General features: G+C 47.6%; 1 protein-coding gene across 3 annotated transcripts in view; it reads left to right on the forward strand.

Moving 5' to 3' along the window:
- LOC139056090 (uncharacterized) overlaps window positions 1-14,379 on the forward strand; it is a 142,109-nt gene that overhangs the window by 37,192 nt on the left and 90,538 nt on the right. For all 3 annotated transcript variants that reach the window (XM_070533949.1, XM_070533950.1, XM_070533951.1), the window contains one exon: window positions 10,289-10,380. In XM_070533949.1, the coding sequence (XP_070390050.1) occupies window positions 10,289-10,380 (92 nt within the window). The remainder of the gene's footprint in view (window positions 1-10,288; window positions 10,381-14,379) is intronic.

Here is a 14,379-nt window from a genome sequence, read left to right on the forward strand (position 1 = left end):
CTTTCCTACATGCCAGGACTGCGGTCCTTACTGTGGGAGAACTGACAACAGACAAGGTGCAACTGGGTAGCAGAGGCACACCGCAAGGGTCAGTGCTCTCGCCACTACTCTTTAACCTTACTCTCATTCCCATGGCCAGAGACCTGTCAAATATTCCCAACCTCTCGCACTCCCTGTATGCAGATGATATCACCTTGTGGACCACTACAGGTAGCATAGGCGACATGGAGGCGACCTTACAAGCAGGGGCCGATGTGGTGGTGGAGCGGGCTATGGCAATAGGTCTCGCGTCCTCCCCCACCAAGTCGGAACTTCTTGTTCTTCACACCCCGAAGAGTCGCACAGACCCAACTCCAAACCCTAGCATCCGTATCCACATGAAGACGTATTCCATTCCAGAGGTCACACAGCTACGAGTGCTTGGCATGGTCATGCAGAACAACGGCAGACATACAGCGACCTTGAACAAACTCACCACCACAGTACACCACACTATGCGCCTGATTAAGCGGATAGCCAATAGACACAATGGGATGAGAGAGCATGACTTGAGAAAGTTAGTGCAGGCTTTTGTCATAAGCAGAGTACTATACTCGCTCCCATACCTACATCTCAACCGGACGGAAACAGAAAAAGTGGATGCCCTTATACGTCAGGCGTATAAGACTGCACTTAACCTCCCCAGGCACACGCCAAACGAGCGCCTCCTTCGCATGGGGGTACATAACACATTTGATGAGCTCACGGAAGCCCATCGCACAGCCCAAATTGAGAGGCTGTCCTCTACCACCACAGGTCGGCACATCCTGGACAAACTAGGACTAATCCCGACTTCCCAGGCCCATCAGACATGTCCTCTACCATCGGACATACAAAACTGCATCACTATTCTCCCCCTGCCTAAAAACATGCACCCCGTGCATCACGAGGCACGCAGGCAGACCAGGGCAAAAGCCCTCTACAAACAACACCAACACGACCACCTCACTGTGTGTGTCGACGCCGCTAGTTACCCACAGAAACCAGCCTATGCCGTAAGTGCAGTGTCCCATCAACTTGGTTACATCACAGCTGCCACAATACACGCGCGCACCTCCATAGAGGCGGAGGAGGCTGCCATAGCGCTGGCCATCTCAACCACCACTGCCAAGGTTATCCTTAGTGATTCAAAAACTGCAATCCGCAACTACTCGAAAGGCCGAGTTCATGAACCGGCACTGAAAATTCTCAATCATCAGACCCCCCTCAGACCAATTAAGCTCATCTGGGTGCCCGCGCACGCAGGCCATCCAGGCAATGAGATGGCCCATTCTATCGCTCGAGTAGCCGTCAACCGAGCCACGCCGTCCGATGACCTGGATAACGCCAGAGACCGATTGGTCGAATATCACGAGATCACCCTCCACTACCGCGAAATGCGGTTGAGATACCCTCCCCCAGATAAATCCTTAACAAAATTCCAACAAAGTACCTGGCGCCAGCTTCAGGCACAAACTTTTCTTTCTCCAGCTTTTCTCGCCCTGGTTCATCCAGGCCTATATCAACAGGAATGTACGCTCTGCGGCGCACCTAGAGCTAACTTCCATCACATTATGTTCCTATGCCCTGAGCTCCAGCCACCCTCTGAGTGGCAACTCACCGACGTCGAGGGATGGGAGACCGCGGTGTCTAGCTCCAACCCAGCCGACCAAATACGGCTGGTGGACTGGGCTCTGAGGGTCGCCGAGGGCCACAAACTCCCGGACACCCTACGCGCTCCTGAGCCCCCTCACAAGTAATGTTGCAAAAAGGCTCAAGCAATAAATGTTTACCACCACCACCACCACCTTCAAGAGTGGAACGCGACAGCGTTCCCGTCGACCCGCCAAGGGATGTAAGACAATGGGCTTCGGCGCAGCGACTACGCGCCCCGCATCGGACGCGGTGAGCGTCAAGCAACGCAGCGTTCGGAGCGGCAACGAAATGTCGCCTGAGCAAGCGACGCACGCCTCTAAGGCAACACCGCATTCACTAGAGGCGCGTTTGTACCGCTTTGAAGCATGGAACTCGTGGCTCAGTTACGGAACGCTTCCGGCCACCGAGCGTGACGGACGTGTTAATCATGAGCTCCGTAGGAGCGGCTTCAGCGGCCCAGACGGGCCGCGGTAACAGGTTTTCTGCCTCGGACGACGAGTATCAAGTTGTTTTGCCTAGTCTGCCAAGAGGGCGTTTTGTTTTGAATACCGTTTTTCTACACTGTGATATCAGGGCCCGCCCATACCGGGTGGAAGATTTTCGCGATGCACTCGCTCAGTTATCGCTCCTGCCGGAAGTGGCTGCTCTCGGAGCCTACCGTATGAGCCATGTATGGGCCGTGACCTTCAAGGACAGCGACGCAGTGAAAAAGTTAGTCAGCGTTGGAGAGCTGCAGATCAAAAAGGGCCGGTGTCTCGTCATCGACCCCGCCAACCAGGACATACGCATGAAAGTGCATTGGCTGCTGCCCAGCGTTCCAGACGAGGACGTACGTCTTGCCTTCGCGCCGTATGGAAAGGTCACCGACGTCGTTCGCGAGCGCTGGCGGGAATACGGTGTGGCTGATAAGAACTCAACAACAAGGCTGGTTACGCTGAAGTTGAAGCCGGGCGTAAAGCTCGACGACCTTCCGCATCAGGTGAGCGTCGCCGGGGAACTGGCTCTCGTGGTTGTGCCGGGCAGGGCTCCTCTGTGCCTACGCTGCCGCGGCACGGGCCACATTCGTCGCGAGTGCCGTATTCCACGGTGTGGTGCCTGCCGACGTTTCGGTCATGAAGACAGTCAGTGCGAGCGCACGTATGCCAGCGTGACCGGACCTGTGGGCAACGAGGACAACTCTGCCCTACTCATGGACGAGGCGGACATGGAGGACACGTCGTCCGCGGCGGGTGAAGCAGCTGACGTCGTGGCAAAGCCGGCGGTACGTCTTGAACAGGAGGAGAAACAAGTCGCTCAGGCTATTGCCACAGGACACCAACAAGCGACTGCAGAGGGCACCGCGGCCATGCCGAATGCTGAAGAGAAGATCCCACCTGAGACGGAGGTGTCCTCCTGCCTCGTCGAACCTGAAGGCATGGACACCCTCACCGGCCCAACTAGCCAAACGACGGGGAAACGGCCCTACAACCAGACCGTTAGCCGGACGGCGAAACAGGATGACAGCGGCGGAGACGAGCCACCGCCCAAAGCGCCAGGTATAAGGAGGTCGACCTTGAAACTGCGGTCGAACATTACGGTCGATCCACGGCAGGCGGGTAAACCGCCTCCGTAATTCCGTGCTGTCAGGTTCGAGTGGGGTAGGGGGGTTGGTGAGTGCAATGGCCGTCATCCTGAGCGCTAGTTTTTTAGAACATTCCCAGGAGGGGGGGCCCAAGTTGCACTTGAGTGCCCTTTCCGGAAGGTCGAGTTGCGTCTCCTTTAGAGGCATTAGACGTGGTTACCGGTGCACCTTTATGAGCACTCATCCTTGTGTAACTGTGATGGGCACCATTATACCGTGTAGCCATGGCGGTTAATATTGAAGGAACGCTACGTGTGGCCACGTTAAATGTAAGAGGGCTCAGTGCAAGAAGGCGGCAATGTCAGCTAAGTCGTCTCTTCTTGGATAATGACTTACATATAGTGGGAATCCAAGAAACGAAAATTGAGAGCCAAGAGGTAACAGATATAATGGTGTCCAATTTTCGTGCTCACTTTGATGTATGCGTTTGTCACGCTGTTGGTGGATAAGGCGGCTGCGCTATATTCCTACGAAATCATTTTGGCATTTCTGTGCAATCAGTGTTTTCGTGTGAAAGTGGGCGTCTCTTGGTGGCTGATTTTTGTTTTCGTGATGTGGATTATCGTGCTATTTGTATCTATGCGCCGAATGTTGAAACGGATCGTCGATCTTTCTTTGAGCGTCTTGAAGCGTACGTAAACTGTTCCAAGGTCGTAATACTGCTGGGAGATTTTAACTGTGTTTGCTATACCGAAGACCGAGCAAAATGTTCACGCGTTCGTGATAGAGTGCCGAATTTCTAAATGCAGTGGTGCATGATTATGACCTGGAAGAAGTGGGTAGTGTTTTTGCCAGCGGTACTCGCCCGCGATTTACCCACTTTCAGCGTGATAGCCACGCTCGATTAGATAGATTATACGTGTCAGCCGAATTAGTGCCCTTATGTTGTGAATATGATGTGCAAGCTGTAGCATACAGCGATCACTGTTTGGTAACTGCCACGTTCGGGAAAAGACAAAGCAAACACACCTTTAACTGGGATCTTTGGAAAATGAATGCGCAGTTGTTACATGACGATGTTTTTGTCGATGCTGTAGTGAAGGAACTAGAAAACCTGACTTCAGCCAAGCCAGTAAGCTTTGCCATTCAATGGGAAGAATTGAAACAGAGAGTCAAAATGTTGGCCATTCAAAGAAGCAGTGTCATTAGACACAAGCAGAAACAAATCTTCGCCAGCAACTGCAATTTTTTATCAGCATGGAAAGTCTCGAGCCTGGTGTGTATGTTGACGAATTAAAGAAAGTGAAAACTGAACTAGAAAGGATAAATACAGAAAAATATAAAGCAGCACTTGTGAGATCAAGGTCTGAGAAGTTGTGGGCGGGAGAAATTCCAACGAAACGAGCCTTATCAGAGGAGAAAAGGTACGCATGTCGGAAAGAAATCCGCCAGCTAGCTAAAGGCAATCACGTTACGCGCGACAAAAATGACATCAAACAAGGGATCGCCGATCACTTTAAAGCAATATTAGGTCACCCGCGGGACCTTAAAGATAGCTACGAAAAAGAATTTCTCTCATTGATACCAAAGCTCGATGAAGAAGTTAGGACACGTCTGGAACTACCAATAAGCCTGAGTGAGATAGAGTGCGCAATAGATGAGTTGTCCATCGGTAAAGCACCTGGGCCCGATGGCTTGGGAGCCACTTTCTATAAAACCTTCAAGTCTGCATTGGCCCGCGTTCTTCACGAAGTTATAAGTGAAGCGTTTGAGCGAAAAAGATTGCCCTTGTCTTTCACAACCTCATATATCGTGCTAATTCCGAAGAGTGATGATGAGCAAAAACTTTTGTTGCCAGGGTCATATCGCCCGATAACTCTAGCCAACGTCGACTATAAAATATTCGCGAAAGCTTTGGCCAAACGACTTGAAAGTGTAATTAAAACATTGGTAGGGCCGCACCAGACTTGTGGCATTAAAGGCCGCAGTATCACAACAAATGTGCACGTGGCTCGAAGTGTGCTTGAGTGTTGCGATGCGATTGGCGACCACGTCGCGATGATGCAGATCGATTTGGCAAAGGCATTCGACCTCGTCTCGCACAAGGCTTTGTTCTGCATACTGGAACATGCGAATGTTGGCAACGTCATAACGGAAGGCGTCACGATGGCGTACAGAGAATGCTCAACGCGCATTATTGTTAATGGGGAGCTCACCGATAGCTTTCGCGTGCGTTCGTCTGTGCGGCAAGGATGCCCGCTGTCGCCCCTTCTATTTGCTGCTTATCTCGAACCACTCTGTTTGGCGATCAGAAATAACGAGCGCATAGCAGGCTATCGGCTGCAGGCAGCACACGTAAAAATCTTGGCATATGCCGACGATATCGTGATTTTCTGCACAAACACAGCCAGCATTAAGGAGGCCACGACTGTCGTTGAAAAGTTCTGCGATTCAACTGGAGCCCAGATAAACTGGGATAAGAGTTACGGCTTCTGGCATGGTAGTTGGAAAGACACGCCGGAGGCCCTTTATCGATTGAAGTGGTCGTCGTTACCAACGCAGTACTTGGGTGTGCCTCTCGGAAGTTACCGTGAACCTGAATCGTACTGGCTCGATCAAGCTTCGAAAGCAAAGGAAAAGGCTGACGGGTGGAGAGGAAAGCAATTGTCAACGTTTCTTAGAGCCACTGTCTGCAACCTCTTTCTAGTATCTAAGATATGGTACGTTATGAATGTGTTGTGTGCTGCGAGGGTAAGCGTACAAAAAATTCACCGAGTTTTCGCTACATTTATTTGGGCGTCTACCTGGGAGAGGATGAGTCGAACGAACTTGTTCCTCCCTGTCAAGAAAGGTGGGCTTGGTCTAGCTCATTTGTTTCTGCGACAAGTCGTGTCACGTTTTGTGTTTTTACGGGATCAAAAAGATCCGTTTCTCCGAACAGTGATACAGGTACGGCTGTGTAGACAAATTCCAGGATTCATTGTTTCGACTGTTCACAACATGCCAGGAGCTGTGACTGGTTACCTGAGTGAAGTGGTATGGTCATATAGGATGTTGAATGTACGTTTTTCACAACTATACCTGTCAACCGTTACAAGGAAAAAAACTATACAGAGATCTCGTGGACACGATGTTCCCTGCACCTTTGTACCGTCTTCCACACCGTGGAGGCCCAGGACAAGATGTCTTAAAGAGAGTGAAAAAAATGCCAATACGGCCGTGAGCTAAATCTTTCTTCTTCAAATTACACACAAACACACTTCCCGTTAAGACCTGGCTTCATGAAAAGGGTATATTCATCCCCTGGACCACCGACTGCTTATTATGCAAAAAACCGGAAACAATAGAACATGCATTCCTAGACTGCTCGGACGCCATCTTTCACTGGGATGTTCTGCAGAGAACATTGAAAAAACACTTACCCTTAGACCCATATGGAATACGCTTCTTACCGATTGATAACACCGAGGATGTCCCGTATGACCTTATTATGGTCCTGAGCCTCCACGCAATGTGGAAAACTAGACTGCAATTCCAAAACGGAGACATTGTTGCTCGACCGACTCGGGAAAATTTCATTGAGAGTGTTGTGTGTGTGAGAGATGGTTTCAAAGCGCTGCCTGATCCACCGCAATGGATCTCTGTATTTGATGAATTAGCGATGTTGAAAAGATTTTAGTACCGTGTTGACCAAAGTGTGGCTCACACGTTCTATCCTTTGTAAATCATGATTTAGAACGTCGAAGTCGGCAATAAAGAAAAAAAAAACTCGTGGCTCAGTGGTAGCGCCTCCGTCTCACACTCCGGAGACCCTGGTTCGATTCCCACCCAGCCCATCTTGCAAGTTGTTTTTTATTCGTGAAGGACCTGCTGGGATTTATCGCTCACGGCCAACGCCGCCGACGCCGACACCGGCTTTTCTGCGACACGAGCTCTTTAACGCTGTCGCGTTAAAATCCCCTGAAATGGATGTGGCATTAAGAAAAAATAATGTTCTCATTTGTTCCTGGCTTACGTATTTGTAAACCTCGAGCAAGCGCTGGCTCCATAAGCGTAAATGGTCGCCGTACTACAGCTCCTCACAAAATACAAGTTCTGTTGCGAAGACCCTGAGCTCGTGCATGTGGTTTCTACTCCGCTTCATACCTCACTGGCGACACCTGCAGACGCTACGGAAATAGTGCGGTCATATGGAAGTCACTCTGTGCATTTCGCAGATGCTGTTTTTTTTTTTATCTGAGACGCCTTCTCCGGAACACACACACGCATATATGCACACACGTATATATACACCTGTATACACGAAAACTTTCGCTCACGAGCGAATCGAAATACTGCGAACCCGGATTTTTCTACGGCACGCAGTTCACAACGCGCTACTCTCATTTAAATATGATTATATCAGCAATAACGTCAACTATATGCTCGCTTTCACCACAAAAAGGGGGCATGCATCTCAGTTGGCACGCCTCGGCGGCGCGTTTCAAGAGTTTTTGCTGCCTACTTCGTGAATGTTACGTGCCTTAAAATTTTCTTGATTTGTCCGCGATAGATGTCTTTAGCTGCTCGCGATGGGTAACTCAATATAGAACGATTTATAAACGGTTCTGGCCTCGTAGTTCCGGAATCGTGCGTGCGCAGCAGGCCGAGAACCCGGCTAGGTATAAGGCGTCTCGGCCGCCTTTGACAGTGCTTTATGCATATTAGGCGCTATAACGTAAAACTATTCCAAACTTTTCTATTCCAGTTCTGCAATCAGCCCACTGCGATTGGTCAAAAACATTTTGGACCACCCCCACTTCACCTGTCTCTCGATCACGCGATGTCACGAAAACCGCGATAGCTCCCCATCTGATATCACGTGTACACACTGATTATGCATAATTTGACCGAAGAAAAAAGAAGTCATTTCTGATTCGACACATTTTTGCCGTTAGCCCTCGGTGATTGGTCAAATGTTTTTGGGCTGCACCCACTTCACCTGCCCCTCACGCGACGTCACAAAACCGCAATAACTTACCACGTCGAGGTGACGCCTACGCGTTAAAGATGTATTAATATGCCGAACAAAACTGAATTTTCTACTGAATAGGCGCAGGCTGCCCCGTTCCGAAAGGAATAAAATATGGCCGCCGCCGATCGCTCCGGCACTGGCTACTCGCCCCTGCCGCAGAGCATGGGTTTATTTGGGTGTAATAAAATGTTTTGCGTGGCCGTGTAACGTTTTCCAGAATTTTCTGAACGTTTACGACCTCGTTCTGCCAACTCTTCTTTGTTGAGGATCCGTTTTAGCACCATTCCTAAGCTTCCATTGCATACAGCCGCGATTGTCGTCGACACACCGCAAGCGAAGCAAGAGAAAGCAGACGCCGGCACCACCCTCCTTATCTGATTATCGATATTCAGTGCAGTGGCTCGGCCCCATCGAATCCCTCTCCACTTGAGCATGCTCCTCGCCTCTTATGAGCCAACTAGATAAGACAAGCCGCTCAGTGCAGGAAATGTTATTCGTTTTTCAAGCAAACAAAAGTGACCTCCTGTGAACAAGGGGAGCATTTGATTGGTTTGTTCAGGCAATCCTGCGGGTGACCACCTGATGCTTGCGTCGGCGGTTACGCAAATTTACCATCCAGGTATTAAAATAAAAACATTTTGCAATAGTTTTACGTTATGCGGCCCCTACATATGCATGCTACAATATGCATACTGCAACATGCATACTACATAAATACAGAAGGTTATCAAATCAAACAAAAAGAGCCGTTGTAAATTTGTGTTTCGTGAATGCCTTTCAAAAATCACATTCACCTCTTCTTCGCGTTTCTTATGACGAAAGACAGCACCCTTATTGATTGCAAGTTATTCTGATCACGTTCCAAGTCGCATATGGCATCTTCTATAGGAGATTCATTGTGGGAAACGTTATTATGCCTGCAGCTACAGAAACGCCTGCAGCTACAGAAAAAAAAATACGCCGTGATATTCTTATTCACATCGTATCTGGCAAGGTGAAAGCCTTGCAATGCGCTTTCACTGAAGGTCATGTCCTCAGCTCCCGATAAGCTACAGGGACAATGCCCGCTGCACCAAGTCCTTGTTTCCCCCAATTCACATTTGGGAAGTAGCTCACAAGAACAAATTTATTGGCTGAGTAGAGCCGGTCATTTATCCCGTACGTTTGTCATGTGGTTTGGTCTGTGTGGACGAAACGGCTACATGCATTTAAGATCGACTGAATAAATATGATAAACACATCGGCAAGACAAATCAAGGATTCCTTGATCTTAGTGCATAGTGTGTGGCTCCCGATCATTTTTAAATATAACAATTATTGTCTAGAGCACCTGTAACCAGGTGATCAGGCGGATTATAGAATATTTGCTTGAAGCTAAGCTGGTTAAATTTTGTGTGCCAAAACCATCCATCGCACAATCTGAAAACAAGCTAAATTCTTTTGTAGAGATGTGAATACGGGAAGCATGGGCGGCTGAATCTATCTATCTATCTATCTATCTATCTATCTATCTATCTATCTATCTATCTATCTATCTATCTATCTATCTATCTATCTATCTATCTATCTATCTATCTATCTATCTATCTATCTATCTATCTATCTATCTATCTATCTATCTATCTATCTATCTATCTATCTATCTATCTATCTATCTATCTATCTATCTATCTATCTATCTATCTATCTATCTATCTATCTATCTATCTATCTATCTATCTATCTATGTGTGTGTGCGTGTGTGAGTGCGCGCGTGTGTATGGTTGTGTTTGCACGCGTGCAAGCTTTATCGCCAAATAAATTTCCTTTGAAAGTCATTGCGTCGTATGTCACCATATTGTTTTGATACTCGTGTTTTGTGCGCCATGCATAAGATTTTAAAAACGCCACATTTATTCAAACGATTGAAGCAATGTGCTGCACTTTTTCGTAATTTCGTTCAATTGCACTCTGGCGCAATACCTGATTCACTAACTGTATCTTCATAATCCGAATATGAAACACCCTAAAATGGGTTGCGTCTTCTTTTCCCTCTGCAGCCGACGGAGCTATTCTCAACGTCGCCAGCATCGCTGTTACCGGACTGAGCATCTGTGGTGACATCTTGCTTATCATATCTGCCGGAACTAAAGTACGTTCTTTCTTAAGACGTGTAGAAACACCTGAAGGTTTATTTTTCTATTACCGTAAGCATAAAAACGTTAGTTTTGCAGAGGAAGGAAAACAAACTGAGTCATAGTATGGGCCATTGGTGAGCATTAATGCTATATAACAAAGAGCGTACAGTTAGCTTACGCGTCCGCTGAACTGCTAGTCCTAAGTAACAATAGTAGCTGTTTAGGGCAAGCAAAGGCATGTATTGATGCATAAGTAATGGGTTATTCTTGTTTTCCTCACTTTTCAATTAGGGGTGCTTTGATATTGAATGGAGGTAACTGACTAATACCAAAGATAAATGCGTTTAAAGTTCGAAATCTGTACAAGCTTTTTATCACAATCTGCGAACAAGGCACAACGCAAATAATGTATATGTATGGACTTCTAACTGTACCAGTCCTTCCGTGCCCACAATTGTGAGCGCCATTTCATCAATATGCTTAACCTTCCAATAACATAAGCTTAACTTTCCCGAAATTTTTTGTAAACTTTACGAATTTGGGATCGTTTTTTTCAAATTTACCAACGTTGCGTCAAATGTTACGAAGAATGGTGTTTGTGAGTTCGCGAATAAGTTGCGATGGTCGTCGTTCGATCCTACCGTGGAAATATTTCTATTGTGAAATGATGACAGAAAGGCCCTTGCTTCGAACAAATTGATACAGACACGTCCCTGAAGCAGGCAGCAATCTGCAAACGCAAAGTCATTGAAATACTTCCTCTAATTTAAGCGCAATGCACTACTCGTCAGTCTCGGTTCTTCCAACTTTGTTACTGCTGCGTGGGTGTTGTGTCTGAAGCGAAACTAGCATGAATAAAATGCGTAGGTATCCCATAAAATACGCGTGCTCTTAGCAAGCTTTAAATGAATTGGTGCTACTTTCGCTCCCTTCTGGTCTTGCGCCCGAAGGATGTTTACGTGTATTAAAGTTCGCAAGTTCGCTAATATGGCCAAACACTCAACACAAGGCGCTGCGTCAGAATGCGGTGTGAGGGAATTGTGAGTGCTGTGCACTTTTTTAATTTTAACGAAACCGATGTTTCGCTGAGCTAATTGTTGACTATATTAGATGGACATCCAGTGACAACCACTTGAAATGCTCCATATTCCTTCAAAAGCAAAAATGTTTTCGTCAGAGATACGTCCAACAACGGATCCTATTTCAATAGAATTCTATTCTATAGACGAACACGCACGCCTGTTGCAATATTGTTACGCGAACGAAGGAATAAGAACTGGAGACTTTTTACAAATTGTATCTGCAAAAGATAATGCAGCTCTAGACAGTTCAGAGGATAGCTCGAGAGCCAGAGCGTTCGTTGTCTTCGTCGTGGTGCCCGCGTGCATCGGCCACAAGAAACACGCAATATGCATGTATCATTACCCCGGCGGTGGAAGTACCGTCCCGATGCGTCTAAATATCGGTGGTAAGAGGAGAGTAATATGGTTTAAGGCGTGTGACATGCACAACGTCAGTGGAATTTGGTGCAGATGAGGCACTGGTACTGACTGGGGCGATTTCGTACGTAGCTGGAGACACGGCACGCAGCACCCGATATGGGCCTGTGCACCGAGACAAGAATTTTTCTTACAGGACAACGTGACGAGTCGGGTCCTACAGCAGTATCAGAGGTCCAGGCGAAAGGTGGACGTCTCCGTGATGGCAATAGTACAAACGCCGTTGCATATCTAGTGAGGAGCAGTGGGAGGCTGCCTTGCGCAGCTCCAGGCCCGATCTTCAGGAGGCCATCCTGGAGTGGGCTGAGAGGATAAAGGAGGCCTACTTCAAGTAGTTCCTCCCCCACCCTCTATTCCATTGCCCCCTTCCCTTTAAAGAGGGATAAATAAAGCTTTTCATAATCATCATCTTGCTAGGTCAAGAGGCGAGCGCGGGCGATTTCTCGTGCTTGGGCTGCCCTTGTGGTGGCTTCAATTGCATAATCGCTGGTCTTCAAGTGCAATCCGCATTGCCACTGGTCATTGAAGGGATGCGTCCAGTGGCAATGCGGATTCTCGGCCGAACAACAGCAAGAACGGGGAATAACCGGCAGTGTCGTGACGCGAAGAAGACTTGAATTGTTAAGCATCACATAAATGCTGGTGATTCCAGTCCAATTCATCACCGGCCATATCGAGTTTCTGCTTCAGAGTGCAACGTTATTCAAGATTAAGTGATCAAGATTCAAAATCGACCACAATCACACTATCAATCAGGTGATAGAGATATGTGCAGAATATAACCAACCCTTACATATAGCTTTCATTGATTACGAGAAAGCATTTGATTCAGTCGAAACCTCAGCAGTCATGCAGGCATTATGAAATCAAGGTGTAGAAGGGCTGTATGTGAATATACTGATATCTACAGTGGCGCCACAGCCACCGTAGTCCTCCATAAAGAAAGCAACAAAATCCCAATAAAGAAAGGCGTCAGGCAGGGAGATACGATCTGTCCAATGCTATTCGCAGCATCTTTACAGGAGGTGTTCAGAGACCTGTATTGGGAAGAGTTGGGGCTAAGAGTTAATGGAGACTACATTAGTAACTTGAGATTCACTGATGATATTGCCTTGCTTAGTAACTCAGGGGACCAATTGCAATGCATGCTCACTGACCTGAAGAGGCAAAGCAGGAGGGTGGGTTTAAAAATTTATCTGCAGAAAACTAAAGTAATGTTTAACAGTCCCGGACGATGGGTAGCGAGGCACTGCAAGTGGTAAGGGAATACATCTACTTCGGGTAGGTAGTGACCGCGGATTCAGATCATGAGACTGAAATAACCAAACGAATAGGAATTGGTTGGGGTGCATTTAGCAGGCATTCTGAGATCATGAACAGCAGGTTGCCATTATCACTCAAAAGAAAAGTGTATAACAGCTGTTTCTTACCAGTACTCACCTACGGGACAGAAACCTGGAGGCTTACGAAAAGCGTTCTACTTAAATTGAGGACGACGCAACGCGCTATGGAGAGAATGATGGGTGTAACGTTCAGATAAGAAAAGAGCAGATTGGGTGAGGGAACAAACGCGAGTAAATGACATCTTAGCTGAAATCAAGAAAAAGAAATGGGCATATGCAGGACATGTAATGAGGAGGGAAGATAACCGATGGTCATTAAGGGTTACGGACTGGATTCCAAGAGAAGGGAAGCGTAGCAGAGGGCGGCACAAAGTTAGCTGGGCGGATGAGATTAAGTTTGCAGGGACATGCACACCATTAGCACATCACCGGGGTAGTTGGAGAAGTGTGGCAGAGGACTTTGCCCGGGAGGGGGCGCAGCCAGGCTGATGATGACAATTATGATGATGATTATGATGATGACAATTAACAAGATGCTTGTCAAAGGTACCGAACCTTCGTCGAGCCCTTGGGCGTCGCCCGTAGTACTTGTTAAAAAGAAAGATGGCACATGGCGTTTCTGCGTAGATTATCGTCATCTATACTGCATTACCAAGAAAGACGTCTACCCCTCACCTCGCATTGACGACGCCCTCGATTATCTCGAGGGTGCCAATTACTTTTCATCAATAAACCTTTGGTCTGGTTATTGGCAAATTTCTTTGCATGAAAAGGACCAAGAGAAGATCGCGGTCGTCACCCCTGATGGCCTATATCAATTCAAAGTTATGTCATTCGGTCTATGCAACGCACCAGCAACGTTTGAACGCATGATGGACTCTTTACTTCAAGGGTTCAAATTGTCAACGTGCCTCTGCTAGCTAGACGACGTTCTCGTATTTTCACTAAGATTTGAGACACACCTTGAGCGCTTATCAGCTGTTCTTCAAGTCTTCCGCGAGGCTGGGCTGCAACTAAATTCATCGAAGTGTTACTTCGGTCGTAGGCATATTACAGTGCTGGGCCACCTCGTCGACACTTCCGGTATTGAACCAGACCCGGAGAAAATTCGTGCCCTCACGTCTTTTCCTGTACCTCAGTCTGTCAAAGCCGTCCGAAGTTTTGTAGGACT

This window comes from Dermacentor albipictus, chromosome 2, assembly GCF_038994185.2.
Source record: "Dermacentor albipictus isolate Rhodes 1998 colony chromosome 2, USDA_Dalb.pri_finalv2, whole genome shotgun sequence".
NCBI lineage: Eukaryota > Metazoa > Arthropoda > Arachnida > Ixodida > Ixodidae > Dermacentor > Dermacentor albipictus.